This window comes from Dermacentor albipictus, chromosome 6 (assembly GCF_038994185.2).
Source record: "Dermacentor albipictus isolate Rhodes 1998 colony chromosome 6, USDA_Dalb.pri_finalv2, whole genome shotgun sequence".
Lineage (NCBI taxonomy): Eukaryota > Metazoa > Arthropoda > Arachnida > Ixodida > Ixodidae > Dermacentor > Dermacentor albipictus.
Window position 1 is genome coordinate 105,905,197 of NC_091826.1, and position 25,864 is coordinate 105,931,060.

At 47.7% G+C, this 25,864-nt stretch overlaps 1 protein-coding gene across 1 annotated transcript; it reads right to left on the reverse strand.

Annotated features, from left to right (window-relative positions):
• Positions 1 to 2,288: 2,288 nt before the first annotated feature.
• LOC135905018 (DNA excision repair protein ERCC-8-like) lies at positions 2,289 to 21,463 on the reverse strand. The gene is made up of 6 exons (XM_070521035.1): positions 21,143 to 21,463; positions 19,139 to 19,240; positions 18,382 to 18,575; positions 14,202 to 14,350; positions 4,319 to 4,512; positions 2,289 to 2,608 (listed from the first exon to the last, which is right to left on the reverse strand). The coding sequence occupies exons 1-6, from the start codon at positions 21,307 to 21,309 to the stop codon at positions 2,323 to 2,325; spliced, it is 1,092 nt and encodes a 363-aa protein (XP_070377136.1). The 5' UTR covers positions 21,310 to 21,463; the 3' UTR covers positions 2,289 to 2,322.
• Positions 21,464 to 25,864: the final 4,401 nt, after the last annotated feature.

The following is a 25,864-nucleotide window of genomic DNA, read 5'->3' on the forward strand; positions in this document are numbered from 1 at the left end:
CCTTTCTCGAAAAGTGCGGGGTAGAGCTGTTACACAGCTCAGTGCACCACCCCCAGTCGAATTCCGTTGAGAAGCTCCACTCCGTCATGAAGCGCGTGTTGAAAGCATTGTGGTTTGAACAACAAACTGACTGGGAGCTGTTTCTGCCTGGGGTGATGTTTGCGTTGAGGACCGCGCCGCATGCGGCTACGGGGTTTTCGCCAGCTGAGCTCCTGTACGGTCACTCGCTGCGATCTCCGCTTCGCATGCTTCGAAACGGATCACTGCCCTCTCCAATGGCTGCAGACTATCTCTTCCACAAATGGCCGCCTCCTGCGCTGGAGCCTCGCTTTGCAATAACATTCCTTTGAGGTGCGTTTCAAAAAGGGGAGTCTCAACGGTAACGCCGATGGCTTAAGTCGAAGCCCCTAACGTGGGAATCAACCTCAAAATTGTTTGTTACTGATGTTTTTCTTCCTGAGGCAGGATTTTTAACATATTGCTTTTGTGTAGTGTTTCAATGTCATGATGTGCTTTCTAGTGCAATCTTCCAATTTGTGGACGCGTTCTGGGTGCTGCTAGACTACTGTAAGGAACTAGGCAGTAGTATAAAAGGGGAAAGAGCCTGGCATGGCTTAGTGAGGGTTGTGCCGTGCTTGCTGACTGAGCGGCTGAGTTTCGGCGCAGTTCTAACGCTTGCTGGGTAACGAGAAAAAAATGACAACTCTCCCGAAGTCACTTTGCAGTGTCCTGTGTGAACCTGAACGTGAGAACGAGGCCTTCTCGGTGCGCTGCACTCAAGAAACGCCGAGGCACGACCGACTTCGGTTGTGAGCATCATCGAGCGACATCCCTCCGGACAGCGGATGCAGTCCCCTGACCATCGGGATCTCCTTTACCCGGCGGGGCGGTCTGTTACGTTTCGCCTACGACGCGAGATATGGCCGGCGCGGATGCAACGGACGTCGGGGCTTCGTTCAAAGCGGCGGACATTTTGGCCCGTTCGGAGCGGCCGCGACGCATCCCCGCCGAGCGCGTCCCGGCATGTTCAGTGCCACGTGTCTTTGTGTGTGCGTGTGTGTGTGTGTGCCCACGCTTGTCAAAGCGCGGCAGCCGGGAGAGGAGCTCCCCAAGTGTGAAGCGAGGAGGTCTGACCGGCGCCGGCCCGTCTGATGCGTCACTACACTCGTCTCTACATGTCTCTCAGTCCGTCCGTGCCTCGCTGTGACGTGGTGTCGTCCCGTGACCTTCCTTCTTGCCCGCGACGGCAAGAGTATAAAAGCAGCTGCCCCCGGACGCCAAGAGAGAGGCTCCGATTTCTTCTGTTGAGTAACGTGCTCTCCCGTCTCTCCACTTCGGTCGACCTGACCGGCCGCTCTTTTGCGATGCTAGAATAAACAAGTTGTTCTGTTAGCAGTCGACTCATGCTTTGCCGGGACCTTCGGATGCTTCCAGTGGGCCCCAGGCCGCCAGGCCAACGCTACCCTTCGGGCTTGCGACCCATTTGCAACAACGGGCGCCAGCGGTCCGACTGCAATAACGGATGTCAGCACTGAGGTTCCAACAACCGGTGCCATCGGTGGGATACCAACAGCTGGTGGCAGCGCTGAGGTTCCAACAGCCGGTGCCATCGGTGGGATTCCAACACCATGCTTGATAGGATCGTTAGCATGCATGAGAAACACGTCCCTTCATGTCGTGCCACATGCAGCTCCTGGTACAACGACCTCGGAGGCACAGCGCGGGACGTCATGGTGGAGTCTCAGTGTGACGGTGCCGCCGCCGCACAGGATGGACGAGGCACAACCTGCCCACAGGTCCAGCACAGGAGAGGTCAAGTACACCACCCGCGAGGACATCAGGCCCAGCTTGGGAGACAGCAAGTACCCCACTGGCGAGACGGCGAGGCCCGCCAGCCTGGGAGAAACCAGGTACCAGACTGGCGAGATGGCGAGGTCCGCCAGCCTGGGAGAAACCAGGTACCAGACTGGCGAGATGGCGAGGTCTGCCAGCCTGGGGAAAATCAGGTACTCGACGAAGAAGCCCAGGTCCAGCGGACGCGTGGAAACCAAGTTCTCCATCGCCGAGCAACAACGCGTCGGGGAAACTTCCTCCTGGGTACGCGACGTGTCGCTGTACCACTGGCTCGCATTTTCTATTGGATTCAACATTGTTCCTACCAGCAAAACAATTACGTACTAGTACCAGTACAACAATACCAGTACAAATACCAGTACAAATACCGTACAAATATACAACATGCACATACAAAATACATACAAAATATACAAAATATACCAATATGTCACTGCCTGTAACAACTCTTCCAAATGCAAACATGTCTCAGAAAGGTTCGCCTTCATCACTCCACGAGTCTGGCATGCCACCTTGATAGGCATCCAGGGCATGCTCCCGGTCGCCACACGACGTCCACCACAGGATTGTGCGGTCATTTGCACCACTAAATGCCTCCAGGGTGTCACTGCTGAGCAGCACGCAGTTGGCCTGTCGAAAGTGAGCCCCACTTAGTGCCCGCAGGGGCTGTTTTCGTACCAAGTCCATGATCAGCAGGCAGTGGCCGAGTGGAAGGAGTGCCACCTCCCGAGTTGCAGACATCTGCGTGGGTGAACTGAAAAAAGGGGCGAGGGTCAAGCAACAAAGTGTACAATATGTCATCTAAGCCAGCATCTGCAGTACAGAAAGGTCAAGACCGGATCAGTATTGAGAGGGTTGAAGAAAGAATACCGGATGTGAATACTGTAAGACTGACTCTGTGGCACCAGCTTGAACAGTGAACAGCCATTTCCACAATTTATACAGAACAATGTTCAAATCCTAGTATTCTTAACACTAGAAAGCTTATGCCTTTAGTACATAGAACATTATGAAGCGTGGTTTCAAGCCCAAATGGAGTCTTAAAAACAAGGCAATTTCTTAGCATGCGCAGAACTCTTCAGACAGTGTGAATGATTGCTATACAGCTGATAAAGTATGGTTCTGTAAGAGACGGAGCGTGCTCCACTACATAAGTTTTCATGTTTTATGTCTATACTATGCCTGCAGGGATGAAATTTACTACAGCGGAACCCTGTCGATATGTTCCTAGCGCTGCGTTTTCCCAGCTACTATGTGGCATTTTTGCGGTCCTGACCTTAGCACCATTGACTTCCACGTATATTATGCTCCCCTTGATAGGTCGTCAGTCTGTAATGTTCCTGCATCTTATGTTGCGTATGAATATGGCAGTCACATAAGCTTAGCAGTGCAGCCTGCTGTTACATTGCGACAAGTGACTGGTGCATTGAAACAAGCGACCAGCACACTGCAGTAAGCAACCAGTTTGCAGTACGTGACCAAAGTTTGCCGTAAGTGACCAAAGTTGCACAAGCCAGGTGCAGCACATGTACACAGAGCAGTTGGCGAAGCATTCGAAGCGAAGGGTACATCAGTTAAAGTCTACTGGGAACCCCGTACACTGGGCCAGATCAACCAAGTGCAGCGTTATACTTCATTTATTTTAGAGCTAGTAAGGGTCTTATATGCCTAGCGTAATCGCTGGTGCTCTTAAGTCAGCTTTGCTGCAATGGGCCGTGTTATGTCGTGAAATATAAGCAAAATATTGCAGTCAAGCATATTAAGAGTTCAAAGGGGCCACTGTCGCAAAACATGGTACATGTCCATTAATTATACACGCACGCACACACCATCCTTGGTCACAGTATGAGTGCTGGTACATCTATTAACTGTGAGGGCAGCCATTCTGAGCTGTTTCTGACATAGCTGTGGTGATTGGTGGCCTTTCTCACAGTTGTTTTCCTGGATGTTATGTTTTTCTTTCACGGTCCCTTGAAAAATGTGTCAACGGCGTTCTACTGTATACTCCGGTTCCAATTTTATGTTTAATTTGCAATATTAGAAAACTATTCACATTTATAAATAGTGACTATTCTATTAGAAGACTGAATCAAATAGTACACTAGATTTGTTAATAGAAGCTTTTTAATATTCACACACATAAAATATAAAAATATATTTACATATATTCAGAAGTTAAGCTGCTGACCACATTTAGGTGCCAAGGTGACAATACACAGGAAAGAAAAAAAGGACCATGATGACAATCGCAAAATATGATTAATCATAAGGAAGTATTGGCAACAAGGCATGCTGCTTGGCTAGTTGGCTAAGGTTCACATTACAAGCAGCAGGAGAGAATGGCCCTGCAAAAAACAGGCAACACACAAGACAAGTGTTTCTGCATGTAAGCATGGGCTGTTTTTGAACAGCCGTGTCTTCGCACTGTTCAAAGCACAGAAGACTGGCAAGTTCTTAGGCTCACTTGCAGCAGGCAAGTCCCGAGTGCACCTGGCTCATTGTGTGGCTCGCCACATCCCACAGTTTGACCCGACTGTCCCGGCCCATGGTCAGGAGCTGCAAGCCATCGGGCAGGAAGGTCATGGCCGTGGTGCCCCCTTTGTGACCCTGCAGGGTCGCCAGGGAGCTTCGGGCGCACCTCACATCCCAGAGCTTCACCTGCAAGTGCAATGACAGCAGCTTGTGCGAGAATTCCCTGCCTCTGTCCCAGATATTCTCTGTTGTCACGAGATTTCCCTGACATCTCTCATATTGGCAGAAAAGTAACTGCCATGTCAACACATACTGCATTATGCACCAAGCCATTTTCAACGTGGCGCTGATGTATTTAAGTCTACATTCGAGTAAGGCACTTCTGTACTAGTGGCTTGCCCTCATAGTACTCCACAACCATGAAAATTTCCCCCACCAAGACATATACGCTCTTATCCCACTGTCAAGGTTCTCCCCAAGGAGGGCAGTGGGGGAAATGCCACCCACTGCTCCGGGTTTACCGCCCACCTATTGAAGGAATACTCGGCAATTAGAATGATTGATTAGGTCAATTTTTTTTGCAATCCTCGAGTGTTGTTTTATCATGTGGGAAACAGAAAGAAAAGTGATGTAGACTTTGAGAAAATCACACTTTTCTAGTGTGCGGTTGACAAAATCAGGTAACGAATCAAGCGTCGAGAGGTACCATCGCACAATGGAGCATACAGCTTTCCGTTGATGCAGCGCCACTATTTCAGAACCGTCATAAAGAGGAGGAATCAGAGCCTCAGAGAGCCACAGCGTTGTATTTGCAGTGCAAAAATAAAAGCAATAGAAGCAAAATACAAGTAAACAAACTAAAAAAGTGGTCCTATTGGCTGAGGCAGATTTGAACTGCTAGTACGTACTTCATGCATTATTTGACGGCGGTGAGCTGTGCATATTTTTGTCCTAGCTAAGTTCGGTGATTGTGATGTGATGCACCATTGACTCATGTTAGTTTCGGTACTGCATAGAAAATGTAAAATCAGTGAATGCACAATTCAAGATGGTGTAACAGCATCATCGGGGGGAAAAAAAAGCTTAGTTTCATGCGTAGCCCCCCCTCTACCCCCTTTAGCATGACGTCCACCACTGAAAAAATTTTGAAGGAGAACCGCATGTCTGCTTCCTTCCCTGTCATCTTACTAGGGCAGAGAAGCTGAAGTTAGGAGGCTAAATGTTAGAGTGATCCACTGGCAATCACTTGTACTTACTGGCCACACTTTCCACTGGGTGCAACGTGTCCATACTATTCATTCCAGTTACAGAAGCAAATGTCCACCACTCAGTATGGACTTGTCAAAGTTTGCAAGCTGGCTACCGCTAGACTGCCATGACAAACTATGATCGCTCGGCACATGACAATATATACCACAAAAGACTGTTTGATTTCATACACAACATAGGCCTTACAGCACATATAGCATGCATAAATTTATGTATACTTCTTTAATGTACCCCTCTACAATAATGCTCTTGCGGCGAATGTAGAATCAATGAATAAAATGAAAATAAATAAAGATATAATGGACACCAAACATTATGCTCAAGTCCAGTTTTCAATGCAACGAAAAAGTGACTTCTTGAGCTCTGTTTTCCTTGCTGGCTTACTGTAATCGTCTAGTTTTTCACACAATGAAAATTGCACGCAAGTAACAAAATGTAAAAGCATGTAAAAGCTATGTTTGTGGTTTGCTGTGGGAGGGTGCAAGTTCCACATGTCCAGCACTTGTTCATTTACATATTAAATAACAAGACGGTACCAGGCAACCTCTTCAGGCAGTTTAAAGTAGTGCCAACTCCACCCTCGATGTGTGCCCTGACAAGAGCAGCGATTAAGCAAAGGAAGTGTTAGGCAAGGGCTGTTGCAAATCCTGCAATCGTTTAGCAGCACGGCCAACTTCTGTTATACTGCCAGGGGATGAAGATTTGGTGCATGGAGTGACTGTACCTTTGTCTGTCTATACTAACAGCATGACAATGGTGGAGATACAAGCTTATATGTTGACAAGCATGTTCACAAGCATGGGATGCATTTTAAAACGCTTGCTGTCAAAAATATGTTCATTTTTGTGATACTTCGCGTGATTGACAGTGGATGCATTGATGGGCAACAGCATTTTAGCTCAGTTATAAAACAGCGTGCATGGCACAGTGCTGAAAATGCCATTGCTTGTAGACGCCAATACTTGTGGCGCTAGTCATGCGAAATCTCACGAAAGTTAAGGTTTCGTGATCATCTGAAGATACGACACACTTTCGAAGACAAGATCTCTATAGCTGACTTCGCACAGGTTTGGTGTATGTGGGTATCTTGTAATCACTTCCAGAAAAAAAAAGTTGCCCTTTCGTGCCTCCAGAGCGTCGTCGCGGTTCACAACAGATATCAAAATGTCGGTCTCAACCAGACAAGGAATGAGAATTAGTTTCAGAGCGGGTAAAATTATTGGTGCAGGCATAATTAGGCGAAGATTAACCAGACTGCACATTAGTGGCGAGAATTCGAAGTGGTGCCCTCTCGCAAGTGACGTCACGACCAGGACGCTGCCCGCTTCGGCTCACTCGACTGTCGTGCACGTTCGTTCCCTTTATGTATGGGGGCCTGTATGGGTGGCTCGAGCTGTACTTAGTGAAGGATCTGTTAGCTTCTTTCTGCTGCCAAAAGCGCGTGAGTCGAGAAAATTTGCGGCTTGGATATCGCAAGCTATCTAGCCTTGAAAAGGTCTACTGGTGTTGCAATGCACATATGCACCATGTCTGTCCATAAATTTTGCATAAAAAGAATTTCTTTAGTACTTAACATTTCCTTAGTACTTAGTTAAAAGAGACTTTGCATTTTACATGGAAGAAAAATCTTGGTATTTGGTGTCAACATGTCATCCGTGTAAGAAAGACACTGCCTAGTGAAGCTGTCATCGTGATTCTTATTACTCTGGTGAGTTATTCTACTAAAATATGGCCACTTTATTAATGCGTAAAAGAAAGAGTTAGGCACGCATTTTATATGAAAATGTTAGCTGCTACTTTCACCACTTTATGAAACAGGCCCCCCATAATGAATTGCTCATGGCTTCTAACATGGTGGCATGTCATACGTAGAGTGTTTACATACATAGTTAATTCACAAATACCTTAGTAGCAATCACCTGAAAGAAAAGTTTTGTGGCCGAGATCGAGAGCCAATCAATTACAAATGATGAAACGTTCCATGGCCCTCAGTAGGCTTTATCATAAGTACGGCACACCCCTCACACAACGGTAGCAACCGACTGTCATCATGGTGAGGCATGCATTGTTTGCAAAACCCATCAGTTCACTACAACTTTGAATTGAAACCACGAAGCAGTTTTTTTTACAGTGCCAATCGCAATTCCCAAAGTACTCTCGAGGTACTACAGCGCAGCTTAGGCTGCCTAGAAAAGGAAAAGTCAAGCACCTTGTGCCTCAACATGTCATGATCCAGCGTTGTTTACTTATACAAATGGAGAACCATTCGCTTTGTCAGTACATAAAGGAGAACCTCGCGAATCTTCATATGGAAGGCACCACAAGCCTTACATATTTCACTTGATTTTTGACCCTCCACTGGCAAATTATGATATCTTCAATTTGTCCTATACTACTAGTGAATGACGCTTCGGTTTCTTTCTGGCTGCAGCCATACAGCCTATAAGGCATACTTCACTGAAAAATTTAGGCTGAGGAGCCTCTGTCAGTTTGCCAAACAGTTTTGTCATGCATATTCCTCAAGTAACAAACGCCAGCAAATTGCTCAAGTGACTTGAATATGTAGCACAGAAAAGGGAATATATATTGAATATATATAGGAAATATATATTCCTTTTCGTATTCTGCAAACAGCTGTAAGCCTTAATTAGATTTACTTCAAATTGCCGCCACTTAAAATACGTGAAGAACCACCCAATTTTGAGAAGGAGTTAAAAAGCAAGTGGTGCTGGTAGAACCTAAACTGTAGTGTTAGTCAAGTCCTTGTGTTACTGCCAAGCATTTCTCTGAAGAAATGCAAAAATTCGATTTTGTATCCTGAACTACTCGTCATGAGCAAACATGTTTTAGCGGATTAAAATCAAGGTGACTTGCAGAAGACATATATAGTCAGCGTTTCTGACATACTTGCCGCACCGCGGCAGGTATGGTATCATAGTTGGATTCTTATATGCTATGTTTTTGCGGTTGTCAATCCACTCATGAAAAACATGCAATGGGCTGGTCTGCGCTCTTTTGGCTGGCACTGTAGCGTTGCCTTTGAGAACTGTATCGTCATCTAAGAAATAAGCTCCTTGAAAAAATATTTTCAAACAGAGATGTTTTAAAAGCATTTTGAGACGACCGCCACAAGTATACAAGCAGAGGGAATGAGAGCAAACAAACGAAAACACTGCAGAAGGCACCTGGACACCACCCAAACTGCAGCAGACGACAGGCGCGAGTCCGTGCCCTGACGTCACGCGAGCGACACTCGCAGCATCCCTCTAGTTCATTCTCGGGACTGATACCCCTGTAAATGGTGCGCTACCGCACATATAGACATGTTGAGGCAAAGCCACTATACGGCACACTTTTGGGCAGTGAAGTGAGTTTGCTTGGACTAAGTGCAGCTCACGCGAGGCAATGACATTTGGAAGGTGGCTTCGGCGGTGCCCACAAAAAGCGAGAATTCGTCGCAGGTTAAGGAAAATTAATCGCACAGGTGTAATTAATACCAATATAGCCGAAAATTAAGCAGATTCAACCATAGTCTGAGCAGTCTTTAATACTGGCCCACCTAGCCTCTTAGTCAAAACTAAGAAAGCGTCAACCAAGTGTTGACACTAAAGAAGGTGAAGTCGACATGATGGCATGTGAAATACAATACGAATAAGATAGGAAATTAGTGCGAAAAGGTCAGAAGGAGATATAATCTTCATTGAATCATCTGAACCACCAGGCACGTCGAACTTGTCTGTTTTAGCATCAACACTTGGTTGATCTGTTCTTTCTTTTTGGCCACTTGAATAAATTCACTTACCGCATTTACTGGCAAATCCAACATTTTGGACTCCCGATTATTTGAACTTTCAGGTAATCCCTGTCGAGTCAGAATTATTGGTCAGTTAGCACAAAGTTGCAAAGGAAACATGTATGGGTGTCTCGCAGTTTAAAAAATATATCCACTCTGGCACAATTGGCACAACTGTAAGGAAAATGTACTTTTCAATTTAATAATAATAATAATATTTGGGGTTTTACGTGCCAAAAACACTTTCTGATTATGAGGCACGCTGTAGTGGAGGACTCCGGAAATTTTGACCACCTGGGGTTCTTTAACGTGCACCTAAATCTAAGCACACGGGTGTTTTCGCATTTCGCCCCCATCGAAATGCGGCCGCCGTGGCCGGGATTCGATCCCGCGACCTCGTGCTCAGCAGCCCAACACCATAGCCACTGAGCAACCACGGCGGGTTACTTTTCAATTTCAAAGATTTTCAAAGGTTTCAAGGGCCTGTGTGCACCCTGACTAGGCTATAAAAAATGTGTGCATGTTTCTTTTAGCTTCGTGCTATATTCAGACAAACAACAGCTTCCTCGTTTAGCAACACACTTCTTGTAACCAAGAGAACTGGGCTATCTGTTTACAGTAATTCCTCGGTACAACGAATTCAGCGGAACAGCGAAAAAATTCGTTATAAGCAGTAATTCGATATAAGTGACCACTTGAGAAAAGCTAAAGCAGTCGAGCTTTAACTGCACCATAACTGTGAGGAAGTCATAATACAATGTATTCAGAGTAGCAAAACTTTATTGAAGCGCAAAAAAAGGCAGTGAGATTTGGCTGTTTCATGTTCTTACAGGGCATGAGCAACCCCTGCTCTAATTTGACCTAAAGCCCCACCATACACGTTTCCCCCGACCAGGTTACGTACCGCCAACTTGCCCTCCTCCTCCACGCTCCTCTCCCACTCACCCCCTTAGCTTCCGGCGCCAAGCGGAACTTACGTAGCTGCAGCTTCCTGTTCCGAGTGGAAGTGCCGTTTTTGTTTTTTTAGCGTTGTTTACTTTCACGTCGCTGGAGAGGCTTTCATCGCACCAGCTGCGGTTGAAATTGAATGCGATTCCATCCAAGAGCCACCGCCTATTGTAACGAGCGATCTGCTCGTGTTCGCTGCTTCGCGTCAATCTGCGACCGGTTGTGGCACGAGCGACAACGTACAGTGGAATGTAGTGCCTGGGTGCTTGGAGACCACTGCCGTTTCTCATGCATTTGGAAAACAGTGACCGCGAACAACTACTTCAGCGGAATACAACAGCTTGTCCCCTTTGCATTCTTCTTATGGTAACTGCTTCAGCTCTGCTAAGCACGCGCGGGCGTCTCACCATCGTCTAACAGCAGTCAAAGCGGAAATTCCAGCAGCGCAACTCCAGGAAGCGGAAACGCCGGAACCGGAAATACCGGAACCGGATTTGGTGTGAGGGGAAAAGGCGGTGCACAACAAAGGTTGTCGCTACTTAAGGAAGCGCCGGTGGAGCGTGGATGCGGGGGCTTTAATTTGACCAAGTGTAGCACGAAGCCGTGGTTGCCACCCAAGCAGTCAACCTTATTTCACAGCAGGTGTAGGTACTACCACCTCTGTGCCATAGTTGGCACTTCACGTGGCTCTTCATCCGCCGGTCCTTGGTCCTCGTCAGGGCCCCCAACAGTGTCAATTAGTAGCCCCCCTTCCGTCGCTAGAGCAACCATGGGAGCAGCAGCATCAACCAATGCAAATGTCTCGAAGTCACCTTCTACCTCTTCACCAGCAATTTTATGAACAGCCTCGTACAGATCGCTGAAAGTCCGGTCATCGTCAGGCTGGTCATCGTCAGGGTCGCTGACGATGGCGCGCGAAAAGCCGGCGTGCGCAAAGCAGTTGGCGACCTTCGAAGGTGCGAGTTCTTTCCATGAAAAGTTCAGCAAATGGATCACACCAAGCAAATCAATGTTGTACCTCTTGCTGGCATCATATGCTGTGAGCATATGCTGTAAAGGAGCCTTGTGGTACAGCTTCTGGGTGGTCTCAATGAGGCCTTGATCCATCAGTTGCAATACCACGGTTGTGTTTGCAGGCAAAAATTCCACGTCGAACGTCTTGAGGTTGTCGATCTTCCCGTGGCTCAGACAGTTGTGAATTATGAAAAGCACTTGCCAATTCATTGCGTCGAACCATCTATCCAGAACTCACACGTAGTCTTCAAAAATAGTAGCAGTCAACCATGCTCGCTTGTTACTTCTGTAGATGCATTCCTTTGGAATAGTCGCATTTTGGAAGCACCACGGGTTCTCTGCCTTCCCCAGGGAAGCTTGTCCTGGCCTGTTGCATTGGCACCAAACAGCACCGTGACACGCTTCTTCCTCTGTTTTCCTCCGGATGAGGATCCACCAGCCGTAGTGAATGTGCGATTCAGTAGCGTCCTATAGAAAAAATCAGCCTCATCTAGTTTGTGGATGTCTTTGTCTTCCAGTAGAGCTTGGAGCCATGTTGGCGCCATACGTCTACAGTGTCACGGTTCACGGCTGCGCTTTCGCCAACGATTGACTTCGAGGTCACGCCATGTCATTTCTTGAACCGCTCCAGCTAGCCATGGCTGCACTTTAAATCTTTATGGCCCATTTGGAGGGCGAGAGCTTTGGCTTTTGCAGTAAGTGCAGGTCCATGTACAGGGAGATTTGCACTTCTGGTGTTCTTCAGCCACTGCAGAAGTGCACCTTCCACTTCAGTGTATTTTCAATCGCGGTTACTCTTTCTCTTCGCCTAGAATCTCTTTTCAAAGCCATCCAGTGCAGCTTCCTTGTTTTTCAATAGAGTTGATAAAGTAGACGGCGGTAATCCAAATTCCTTAGCGATGTCAGTTTTCTGTCGGCCATCTTTTTCCACTTCTTTTATCAGCAGAAATTTCTGCTCCAAAGTCAGACGCTTTCGCCCGGAGACTGACAGAGCCATTTATTACTGTAGACCACAAAAGCAGATGTGAGGTACGCCTAACGAAGCACTCCAAATAGCACACAAACACACGGCCTGCAGCACGGATCGAAACACACGCACCGTCGGCGACAAAGTGACTGAACACGGCGGGCGATGCAGAAGCTTCGAAATGACATCAGGGCATCTCGCTTTCCTCATCAGTGTGCACTGGTGATGGCGACGATTGCAATGGCGAGCTTGTCATCGGCTTCACGTGTAGTGGAAGAGAGGTGATTGGAGTTGTGGAGACCAAGAAGCAGGAATTACGGAAGAGCACACGTGGGTGGAAGATTGTGCTCGGGAGGGCAGGCACGAAGAGGGCAGCTTTCGAGGTGCAGCGACATCGAAACTGGCAGCAAGGAGGCGAGGAGTTGACATGAAGGCGAGTGAAACGAGTGATTGGCGTCCGAATGGCTTGCAGACTGGAGAGCAAATGAGGAGGGGAAGGCAGTGGCTGCTTTTATGGGGCGGGTGCTGAGGTAACGGAAGACTACGAGAGTATCGTGCTGGAAAGCACCGCAAATGCCGTGGCTCCAGTCTGAGGTTGTGCTTGTGCTCAAAGAATGATTAGCCGCTCACTGTGGGTACACAGTGCGATTGTGAAAACTTGAACAGTTTTGCAGTAGGGGCTTCACATGATCACTAGGCAATTTTTTCCCGAGGTTTTGGGCTGTGAAGTTTTCAAAACAAGAGCTTTTCAGCGCACTGCTGTCGACGACACTGTGCTAATTCTACGGTTCAAGTGTTGGTGTTCGCACGCTGTCGCGTTCGCACCATTGACAAATGTCTAGGAAAATCGTGCATGACCGGCTCGAGAAAATCGCTGGGGAAACACCAGCTTGCATTGACTCGCCATGTTGACAGCCTGACTTGCCGCTGATGACATTTGGATTTTTCGTGTGTTTTGCAAGTTATCGGTCTATTTGCAGTGTCAAAAGTGCGACGAAGCTAGGGGCGGTGTTTTATTGAGATTCAGGCCGATTATGGCGAACGGCAAGCAAATTCGTATACCGACTTCACGAAAGTCGTCCTCCCGGTTTGTTAGCGTAGCTCCTTACGTTCAACATGACACTTACAATCAGAGAGACACTTCTATTGTGCTTTTCGGCACGTTTCAGTGCCATAAGTGCTTTTAGCGTGGTAAAACATTGCTCATCGAGCGCACCCCATATGGCGCAAGTCTGCCCGTGGTCTTTTGGCCACTTTTCGGCATCCGCTTTCAGTTTTCTGGCCTCACAAAGCGTCACGAAAACTTTATTTCTGCGTGGATTCTATCACAGGGGACCCCAGCGATGCGACTGCAACCGAGATTAACTTGTGTCCTCGTCTTTTTCGCGCTGTTTCACCTCAGTTCCAGTTCTGAGATTAACGGTTCGGGCGCAGTGCACCATGCAATTTGACAACTTCAGTTTGCTCAGCAGTGAATAGCAGGGAGCACTCGGCACTCGCCTGGTACCCGTTACTAGGCAATCATCGATCGTGGTTTGGTACTTTTGTGGCGTGTTCTGTGGCTGCATGAGACTAATTCGTTGGTGGTATTAATTAGCAGTGCATGGGCAAAAAAGTCGCTGCTGCGACGGCGATGCCTTTGCTCGCCACTTCGCTCTAAGCGGGTCAAACGTTTTGTGCACTTCGAGTAATGAGGCTTAAAATGCATGAGTTTGGGTCGGAAACATGAAAATTTTCAAATAGAGCAATATTTCGAGTAAAACGATTTGATTATAACGAGGGATTATTGTACGTGATTTTACAAGAAATCCCAAGTTAAAAAGGGCCTTCTTGCCACAATGCTAGCGATGGGACAAGTGCCGAATGGGAAGTGGATGAGCTTACTGAACCATCTCGGGATCCAGAGGCCAAGAGTCCCGGCGTATGAGGACTCCAGCGAACTGCAAGCACACTTCCCGCGTGGCCCCGAAGCTGTTGGCACAAGCTGCCCGTTCGCATGTCAGCCAGCACAATCCAGGGCTTCTTGTATCCCACTGAAAAAAAGCGGGACCATTTGCACGCTTCTTTCATCAAACCAATGACTGCAAGTTTAGTCACAGAAGAACAAAAGATGAGCAAAAAACACGCAGAAAAGAATTCGAAACAGGCTGGCAACTACTTTCAGTAGGGCATGCCACCTGCCTGCCTCAAAAAGGAGGGGATGATCGTAATGGCAGAGGAAAGAAAAACAAAAAAAATTGTACGAATGGGAAGAGAAGAGAGAAGAAACGAGAGCACTAATCAGTCTGCTAAAGATGCTGAATCACATTTAACAAGCACAACCTAAATGAAATGTGATGAACAAGAGAAATCTAAACTCACAGCAGGCAGTGCACTTCATACAGATAAAGACATAGATGACACTGCAACAAACCGCTTCGACGTCCTGAAAACATGCAACTCAAGACTCAAAAGACCAAGAATAAAAGTGCCAAACAACTTCCTGCTCATGTGTGCAAGAAATATTGTATCATGGATAGATTACTGGAATATGCAGAACTATGCACAGGCATTGCATGGTTGTGCATAAGACATTACTGCAAACTATTGATCATAAAAAGTATTATGACCTCTCCCACTTTTTATTTTTGTCTGCCCCACTGCCTCATGTACAGTAGACTGCCTTAAATGCAAACATAAGGAGCCTTTGGAAATCTGCTCGTCTAGCTGAAAGTTCAGCTATACAGAATTGCACTGAACATAAGAGAACATAAGAGAGTGGGCCTCGCTGGTGCACGTATCAAATTTTGGTAATACGCTGGAAGTCGTTACAGGTCCTCTCAGGAGCATTCTGCAGTGAGTGAGTGACGAAACTTTGTTGTGAACGCCTGCAGAACAGTTAGCCTTTCCCTGTTAGGGAGGCGTTACCGTGACGCGGCCATGACGTCTTCGCGGCGTGTGGCGCCTCTACTTCGGCCGCACTATTCCCTTTGGTCGACCGCGCCGGCCCCTCTTTTGGGGTGGCAGCCTCCCTCCGGTTTCGCTCGGTCGTTGCCTTTCGAGGGCCGCCGAGATCTGCTGGACGGCCTGGGTTTGGACGTCTTGGTCATAGGACCTCGTTGCGGCGGGATCGTTGTTATCGTTGCAGCTTCATGCGGATTCTTAGCACAATCCCAAAGGATGCGAGCTGCAGTGGCTCTTTCCTTTCGGCACACACAACACAGATCACTTTCATAAACACTTGGACATACGTGCCTCATCAGCACCGGGGTGAATAACGACCCCGTTTGAAGTTGTCTGTATAAAACCGCCTCTTACGGGTCAAGCCCGGATGAGGTGGCGGCATAGTCCTTCGCTCTAGTCGGTACCATTTCACAATTTCATTGTAGGAAGTCATTTTGTCCTTGGTTTCCCACCACCACAACGGGTCGGCTGTAGTAGCAGCGGCACGGTTGGTTAGTCCTCGCGCCGCCGCGTTCACCGTCTCGTTGTGGTTAGCGTTGCCGCGATCCGACACATCACTGCCCATGTGGGCCGGAAACCACTTTATCACCACACACCGACTTTCACTCGCGAGATCGCCCACACGCAACACACGCGCGGCTTCACCACACACCCTTGCTCTGGCGTAATTTTTCACTGCCGTCCTAGAATCACAGAGCACAGTCGTGCACTCGGGGTCGGCGATGGCCAAAGCAATGGCCACCTCCTCGGCTTGATGCGCCCCTCGAGGCCGCACACTCGCCGCTGTTCTCGTTGCACCGGTCGATGCCTCGACGACTGCAGCAGCGAATGCCTTTCTGTCATGTGGATACTCTGCCGCGTCCTCAAACACGGCACCCCTGTCTTTGGCATGGAGATCGATGAGCGCCTTGGCCCTCGCCGCCCGCCGCTCTTTGTGGAACTCAGGGTTCATATTTCTTGACACCAGACATACCCGTAGCCGTCTACTAATTGCGTCCGGTACAGGCACCTCTGTATTTTCGGGTCCCATTTCCTTTGGTCCCAGGCCTAGGTCATGCAGGACTTGTCTGCCCGTTCTTGTTTCTGATAGCCACGCGAGCTGAGCGGTCCTCTGCGCCTCGGCGATTTCCTCCAGTGTGTTATGCACTCCCAAGGCCAGGAACTTGTCGGTGCTTGTGCAGTCGAGAAGTCCGAGTGCAGCCTTGTACGCTTTGTGTATGAGCGCATTGATCTTATTTCGTTCGCACTGCCTCCAGTTGCGGAAAGCAGCAACGTATGTAATGTGGCTTATACCGAAGGATTCCATTAGCCGGGTGAGGCTTTCTTCCTTCATGCCTGCTGTTCTGTGCGACACCCTCTTAATGAGGCGGATGGCCGTGGTGACTTTAGCCGCCAGACGGTTGACCGCCTCGCCGTTGACTCGTTTGCGCTCAATCAGCATCCCCAGCACTCGGATCTTCTCGAAAGCCGGGATGATGTGACCACCGCTCGTCTTGATCTTTATTGTGTCTTGCTCTCTCGCAGGTTCGTTGCCTTTCGTCTTCCTAGCTGTCCTTTTCAGAGAAATCACCAACAGCTCAGACTTGCTTGGGGAGCAGACGAAACCAGACCCGTCCAGCTGCTCCTCGATAGCGTGAACCGCCTCTTGCAATGTATTCTCGATGTGTCCGTCGCTTCCTCCTGGGACCCAGAGCGTTATGTCGTCGGCATAGATGGTGTGTCAGACCTGCGCGACTCGTGAGAGGCGCTCGGCCAGCCCTATCATTACAAGGTTGAAAAGCAATGGCGAGATGACTGAGCCCTGGGGGGTCCCAACACTGCCAAGCTACTTCTTTTGGAGCCGCAGGTCACCGGCGATGATTCTGCAGTAAGATTTTTTCAAATTGGTTCATTAATAGCCGGGATAAAAATTTCAGTGCTATGAACACATGATTTCAGGAGGCGAGCATCACTGCCGAGAGAGGCACTCGCTCCACTTGCCCCGTCTAGCCTCCACAAGCGAAATTCCTTCCCTGCGTTTTCCCATATCAGAGCTCGAGGATTGTATGGCATATACATCACAGGCCCGCTTCACTTTTTTTTCCTCACTTTTTTGCTGTGCAGCACAGTCAGTGCTGCACGAATGCTGAGGCAGACACAAGCATATCACAGAGCACGATTTTACGCTGAAACACGGTTGAAAAAGACAGTTTCAGTGTAAGTGTCTGCGACTACGCAACGTGGCAATAAGCAGATGAAACAGAAGTACATCTCTCTTGCTGTGGTGCAAAGTAAAACACATACACGCAGACATTTGGTTTGTGTGTTTTATTATTTCTCTAAGATTTAATTCGTCTACTAGCAACATATTACACAAATAACCGATGTTGCCTTGAATAATTCTTGTAGTCACGAGACACCAAGAGCGACGTCACAGCACAGGCACATGTATGTAGGAACACTTGCACATATATGTCAACCCTTCGGCTTGGAGCGTGGCGCTCACGAGGACAAGGGAAAACGGCATTCAGTTTAAAATTTCAGCTCTTTCTGTGGTGCGTAGTGATGTAATACTTAGCAGACACGATCACTAGGATTGTATACACGGCACTTGTCAGCTCAACATGGCCAGACCAGGTGAGGGGCCCTTCCCTGACAAGCTGTGCAGCTTGTCAGGGAAGTCAGCTTAAGAGTTAATTGTGCAAAAGCTGTCTATTGTTAAGCATGATTCTCAGCCTAATTACTGAATTTTCTGAACTATAAGTTACATTTTTATTCATCTGTGAGTCTTGAACAATGGTGCAGCTTATATATGCATAAAAGCATGCAGTTGGAGTAACCACTATGAGCGTTTTTGCTTGTTTGTTTGTTTCACAGGTACAAGAAACAATGTGCCACAACATCCTCAAACGAATTGAATCTTGTATTAACTGTGGAGCGACCCTGGTGACAGATGTTAGCTCCTAGGGCTTGCTGTGTAGGCACAGCGGCAACCAGCTTGGCCTGCCAATTTAGTGCCCCGAAGAAATTCAGTGCCCCGAAGTGGGTAAAACGGCAAATTGGTGATGAGCCATCCCTCATCTCCTCCTTTCATTATGCCTGGCCGTCTATTCTAGTGTTCATCTTTCAAAGTGGGACTCACCAGCGAAAATGTTAGGTTGTGCCGTTTCAACATGGTGGCAGAAGATGGGTTCACCGAGGCGCACGGAGTCGGCCTGCTGCATCGAATTGGTGTCCCAGATCCGAAGGGTGCTGTCCATGCCTGAAGATGTGAAGAGGCCGGTGTCGCATGGGTACCAGGGCACCGACGAGACCGAGAAGATGTGTGCCTCGTGCCTGCGCGGGGCGTTTCAGAAGCAATGCATTGATTCAAAGAAATGAGCTGGGAGTGGGACAGCACAAGTGCGAAAAGCAATATCGCTGACGAGATTCACAGCCCAAAGATACACCACCAATGCCGTAGGAAATGTCACAGTGGACAGCTCCAGACAAAATCTTGACCACCTAGAGCTATTTGGACCTAAATCAAAGTATGCAGCTGCATTTCCATTGCACTCCTACTGGCAGACACTGTGACTTGGGACCACGTTGAGAGCATTGATGCAAAGTGCCAATACTGCCAGATTGAGTTTGACCACCCGTGGTTCTTTAAAGGGCACCTAAATATAAGTATGTGGGCGTTTTCGCATTTTGCCCCCCCCCCCCCCCCCCCGCAATGCGACCGCCATGGGTGGAAATTGAACCCACAGCCCTCGTGCTCAGCAGCACAATGACCATAGCCACCGGGCAACTGTGACGGATAGCCATTCAAAACACATCCATTCAAACAAATACCTATCGCCCTTCCATGAAACAGGATAGGGAGATTATGGAATAACAGGGTGGTCAGAGTCACTCACTTGGTTAGTTTGCAGATGGCCTTGCTTGTACGCTTTGTTTTGCCGAGATCAGAGTACAGGTCGTGGATGCAGAGGCCCCCATCAGCACCACCCGAAAGGAGGCTGCGTATGCAAATTTGAACACCATCAACTTTTTCTTATCTGGGCAGCACAGAAATGTAAGCAGAGAATTTTGGATGTGGCTTACGTACACCAGACACCGCACCTTGCTTAGTTCTTTGCTTGGACCCCAAACGGCTTATGCACGAAAGTAAATGCAAGCCGACTCCATTCCTTAAGACAAAGCTTTATCTCGGGGCCAACTTCGATTTCCCAATTCAAATGCATGTACAATGCAGAAATGCTTTGATGAGACAACTGCCGGACAAATTTTAATGAAATTTGTTGCATTTCAGAGAGAAAGTTAACATTATGGCGACTCTGCAAAGCAGGATTTTAGTTAAGGACATAGTAATTTTAACAGATATTGCCTAAAATCTGCAAGTTTGCAGAAAAAAAAGAAAAGAAGTCCATAACGCTGCAAAAAAATAGCACAGATTTTTAATTCTGTAACCTGCATCCGTTAGAGCAGCTAAAGTGGGCGAATTTGATATGCAAGTTTACAGCTTACATAAAATTGTTAAAATGTTTACGAGGGTTTTGAAAAAGTCCCACTCACAAATTGGTGCTATATTTCACAACGGTGTGCAACACATCAATTTTGTCTAGTTTACATGTGTTACTGGGTCCAGTTTACAGAATCATGGTATCCTAATTCATTGCTGAGCTAGAGAGTCGTGAACGTGATACTTGATTTTTAAATTTATTTAGCAATTTTCAAGCATTCTTCTTGTTTATTTAAGGCCTAAATTAAAAATATGCTTCTTACAGTGAACTCGTTTTATATGCAACAAACCAATCAAAATCGATGCAGTGTGGATGCCGAGACAAGTGATCTTCCCAGGCTGCCTCTTGTAAGGTTTTGTTCTGGACACTGCCAAGTGCTGTCATATTGTAAAATTTACCACTTTGTAAGCTCCGATTGGCAGGCTGCTCCTTTTCTTATTGGCTCAAAACACCAAAATGGCAGAATCTGACACCATCCACAATAGCAGCCTTAGTCTAAAACTTCCAACTGCTTTAAGTCCAGCCATATGAACAGCCAACATTTCGTGAAACCGCATAATTGAGCCTCAGTTTAAGTTTAACCTATTGTCTCAACCTCGCACTGCTTGTAGTGATAGCGTGGTGCTGTCACTAATTCTTCACGTTTGGCTTGCCAATGATTCCTTCTCTTAGGGCGAGACATTGGACACCCTTCTTATAAGGAACTACACTCAAAGAGCAGGTGGCAATGATTTAGGATTTCATGGTAAACACAGCTATTCGAAATTCCCTGCAACACGTTTCCTAAAAAGTGTGGAGTTTTTGGCATATTAAAGGACATCACTTCACGAACATTTCCAAGCGAAATGGTTTTCAATGAGCCTTCAAATGAACCAAAAGCTTTGCTCCTCGTTCATTCTAGTTCACCAGAGCACTCTGCCAGTACTACAAACACATTTGGTGAAAACTTGGAGGGCAATAAAGAAACTTGAGAAAATTAAATATATGGGCGTGATAGGCGTAACAATAAGAGACATAAGACGGCCGTACAGATTAGCAAACTGGTGGCAGTAACTAAGTGAGTGCCAAGTAAAGAAAAATGCAGATGATGGGCACCGAATATTCATGAGAAGATCGGGCGATTGGTAAGCGTAGGATGGCGGTTGCTGACGCTAGACAGGCCTAATCAGAGATCACTGTGAGAGGGCTTTGTCCTACATTGGGGATAAAATAGGATGTTGATGACGCATGACTCGTATGTTGTCGGCAACCAAATGCTACAAAACACCGCTACTACAGCTGCCAGGAAGGGTAAAGCCGAAAACATATTGACGCCAGCGCTGAAGTACATAGCCCACATTTGTCCAATTTTATTAAGCACACTTCTGGGAAGGTATGGAAAGATCAAAGCAAGCTTACAATCGGCCCTCAACGGGATCCAGCGACAGGCAGTTGACTCCCGCACGGTGGAAAGGTTCGAGATCCTGGCGACGGTTCAGCTGGATGCTCTGAAGCCGTCGCTCCCTTTGAGACGCTTTGAACGCGGCTCGTGACACAATGCCACAATCAACGCGATGCTCAAGCATCGTAGCGTCACTGCAATACTTCTGATTTCACAGCTTTTTGCACACTTTAGATTACACCACCTGCTTTCAAAGACATTTTCTCACTGCTATGACTCATCGTCCAATCGCAATAACTCGATGACACATCACGTCAATCAGCAGCACGGTTTGAAGCGTCCGTTTATAACTGGCATCTCACAGACTGCAAGCTGCAAGGGTGAAGCCGGTACACGACCTACTGGAACTCCAGACCTGCACAGATATCCGGCTTCTATGGGAGCAGCTTGCGCCCACTTTCGTTCGACCGACGGCCGTAGATGGCGCTTTTATAACCTGTTCGTCTGGTGGCGTCTGGTGGCGTTGGCTCTCATGAGCGTTGCCCACGGTGGAAGATAGGTGGCGTTGCCTCAACTATACCTCAGTTATAGTGAAGCTGCACAACGCGCCCCGAGTGGGGCGACGCTGCAGTCACAGGGGCGCCATAGAGAAAGAAATTCAACAAGAGGGGACACTCTTCAAAAACTGGCAACAGGAAACACGTCACGCCTAGTTTCAACAACATCCGTTAGTTGACGCGAGCATCAGAAAAAAAAGAATGTGAAATAAACTTCCAGACAACGTCTTATTTTTTTTATTCATTCCCACTAAAAGTCAAAAAGTTTTGCGTGTAAATGAACTTGTATTTTGCAACTTTTTGTTGCGTTGCCTAGCAACAAGCTAGCGGCACGCCAGACGCGCGCATACGTCATGCGCCAGACAAGCCGCAGGAGTGAGCGAGGCTGGTCGTACGTGCGAAGCTCGCGTGCTCGGCGACCCTTCTGTTTTGGATATAGCCCATTTTATTGGGCTCCCGGCCTTCTCTATGCTGCTCGTGCGTATCGTCTGCATTTCCACACGGCACCACTGCACTACTGGACTACGGCAAGGTGAGAAATTGTGTTTGACAGTGTGCGGCCCATTTTAAGCATTTAGGCTTAGTTCGAGTGGCGCAGTTAGCGAAAAACAGCTCCGCCGTCCTTGCGCAGTTAACTTGAGTTAATGCCTCGTCCTGGGAGATGTTTGCGACGCTTTCTATGAGCCCCAACATTACTGTAACTTATTTCGGTAGTTTTTGGGCACGCTTGCCACGCCAGGCTTATTGACGCAGCTGTTAAGCGAAAACCGGCTCGGCCGTGTGACGCATTTGCGCGTGTACATAATGCGTGTTCTACGTCGTAGCGCCTAAGACAGACAAGTTTTCGCGCATTCTGTGGCCCCCAACATTATTGTAACTAACGTCGTTATATTTGGGGTAGTTTAGAAGCACGGTTGCCACGCCCGGCTTATTGACGCAGTTAGCGAAAAGCAGCTCGGCTGTGTGCCGCAGTTTCGCGTGTACTGAATCTTACTGGTAAAAGTTCGTGACGCATTCTGTGACCAGAAAAAGTATTGTAATTTATGTGGTAACTTTTTGGGATATCTTGAGGCTTGCTCGCCGCGCCTGGGGTTGTGAAGATGTTAGCGAAAAAGCAAGCCGGCCATAGTGAGTTACTATTGCGTGTACTGAATTTTAGTGGGACAAGCTTGTGACGCATTTTATAGCCCTGCAACAACATATAGCTTATTTCGGTACTCGCGCATCTCGAAAACGCGACGAGCGACTACCGAGAGTGATAACACGGGAGTGTTGCATGCGCCGGCAGGACGCGTAAAAGATAACACGGAGGAGCTCAAGAACATGACATTTACGTATTCTGAGCGACTGAAAACAGGCTTTGCACCCACGAGTCTGACTTGAGTGCGATTAGAAGGCATTCTGCGAGCGTGTAACATGGTCTGGCTGAGCCTGTGTTGTGGCCACCTTTTTGTACTTGACGTACCATCGTGTCGACTGAGGCCAAGTTGTTTTGGAAACGCGCAGTCACCCGTGTATTTGTGCACTTAAAGTGCAGGAAATAATGCCCGGGAAAGGAGGGGTGCTTGAAAATCGGATGTTCAGATTTTATGGCATTGTTTGGGAGAAGTCTGTTGCGAAATGTACGTGAAAGTGAATTTATCTGTGATGCCGCTCATTCACCAGTTACGCACGTTTCGCCTCAACACGAAATACTCCTGTTAGGTCAATATACCAAAATGACACATGCTTGTAATTTACTTTCTTTCAGCTGACGGAATCCGGTGGAGCATCGTACGGCAACGGCTGCTGCTTACCTGGTGCCACAACTTTGGATGAATGCAGAAGCCCGGAACGAGCATTTATATAGAGCAAAATAAACATTTCATCATTTCAGAAGATGTCTTTCGTTTTCTTTATGAAATTGCACCTGACAGATTCGGTGCAGTCTTGTAAAGGTCAATCGCAATCATTTCTACTTAATAATGAAACGATTCCACGCCAAGGCCATGCGAGGTTCAGCAGAAGCGAAAAAAAAAACGAAAATGAATGCCGCGCCGAGCAGCGGAGCCGGCGCGGCGTGTACCAACTGGTGTTCAAAACGCGCGCGCCCAAAACCGAAACCGGAAGGAGTCAACAACATCCGCTTGGTGTGCTACAGTCAATTCGGCCGCTGGGCTCTATGGGAGTGTCCGCTCTTGTTGAAATTTTTTTCTCTATGGGGGCGCCAGCGGGCGCAAAGGGAGGGGCAGCAGGCACAGGCTGCAGTCGAACGGTTTGCACGTAGAAGGGTCCTGGTGATAGGGGACTCCAATGTGGGAAGGGCCGAACAGGGCGTGATGGCGAGAGTGAAGGCGGACGGGCGAGTACAGGTGGAGGTGCGAGCGGGCAAGGGTATGGCGGAAGCAATGACCAAGGCGCGGGAAGTAGTTGGGGTCAGCACGGAGAGCGACAGCTTGGTCATTATGCATTCTGGGCTCAATGACGTGCTTAAGGGGAGAAGCCAGGACCTTGAGAGGCACATTGAGACTGGGCTGAGTAAGCTTAGAGAGGCCTCCGGAGGTCGGGAGGGTGCATGTGACCATATGCACTATCCCAGAGGTCGAGGGCCAGGCTTACCAGGTAGAAAGGAGGGTGGTTGAAGCCAATCGGGTTATTAGGAGTCTGAGCGGACGACTCGGGTACAGCGTGATGGAGGTCAACAGGGACGTGTACGGAACCGGCTTCCGGCCTTTTGTGCAGGATGGTATTCACTACAGTGGTGCCACTGGCAAAAGGTTAGGGGGCAGGATGGGTCGCCAGGCAACAGCTTTTTTAGGGGGACCCAGAGCCCTGAAAGAAGCAGCGTAGGCGTGGACGATTCGAGGCAGGAGCCGCAAACAGGCGAACATCGGCACTGTAGGAGAGGTGACAGGAATAAGCGCAAGAGCCAAATTAAGTCAGACATAGGGTTCATTAACGTGCAAGGTGTCAGAAATAGGCTAAAATGGGAGGAAATCGAAGAACAACTAAGGCAGGAGAACTTAATGGTTTATGGGTTTGTAGAGACACATCTTAGGGACATGGAACAACCGCCCTGTAACCCTGATTATGCATGGGAATTTTGCAACAGAGTGCAGGGTAGCAGAAAGGGTGGGGGAATTGGAGCATTCATTCATAAAAATACAAATTGGCAAAGGGTCAAACAGGAATGCATGGAGCATTTATGGCTAGAAGGAAAAGTAGCAGGGGCGAAAACACTTCTAGGCTTTGTATACCTTTGGACAGGATCAAATGCTAAAGAGGAAAACAAAAAAATGTTGGACTGTATAGCAGCGGACATCAATGAGCTGGGAAAAGGATGTGAAGTAATTGTATTAAGAGACATGAATGCGCATGTTGAAGATATGGATGGGCACACAGACTCCACAGGTAACATGCTGCTGGATATGTGTGAGAGGCTTAACTTAGTTGTCTGTAACTCTACTGAAAAGTGTGACGGGACCATAACATGGGAGGTAGGGGGTCGACACTCGACAATAGATTATGCGTTAATGTCACATAGGATGTACGATAGATTAGGAGCCATGATTATAGATGAACAGGGCTCCAGAAGTATAGGTAGCGACCACAAACGTATCAAGTTGAGTTTTAAGAGGGAAACTAAAACACGAACGACGCGCGAGGAAACGCCAGATGTGATTTTTTACTCAGAAGACGAAGTGGAAATAGCGGCAAAACAAATTGAAGAGGAAATATCAGAGGGTACTGAAATTGATTGGACTTACCCAAAGTTAATGAGACTATTTGAGCGTGAGCTAGGTAAGGCGCGAGTCAGGAAAACAAGGCAAGGGATACGAAAACTCAAGAGCTGGTGGGATGAAGAGGTTAAGAAGGCCATAAAAAAACGTCAGGAAGCCTCCAGGGAACACAGGTATTCCAAAAGTAAGGGAGAACCTGAAGCAGAAGTAGAGAGGAAGTGGGTAAACTACATAAAATGCAAAAGGGAAGCATCTTATTTGATCAACGAGAAAATCAAGACAAAAGGGTCCCAATGGATGTCAAAAATAAGCAATAAAAAAGATAAACAGGCAGCTAGGAAATTCTGGCAACATCTGAACTCCTTGGGTAATAGGACAAGCCTAGAGCAGAGGTATATAGTAACAGCTCAAGGTACTCGGTTAGAAGGAGAGGGGGCAATGGAGCATATAGGAACCATGATGA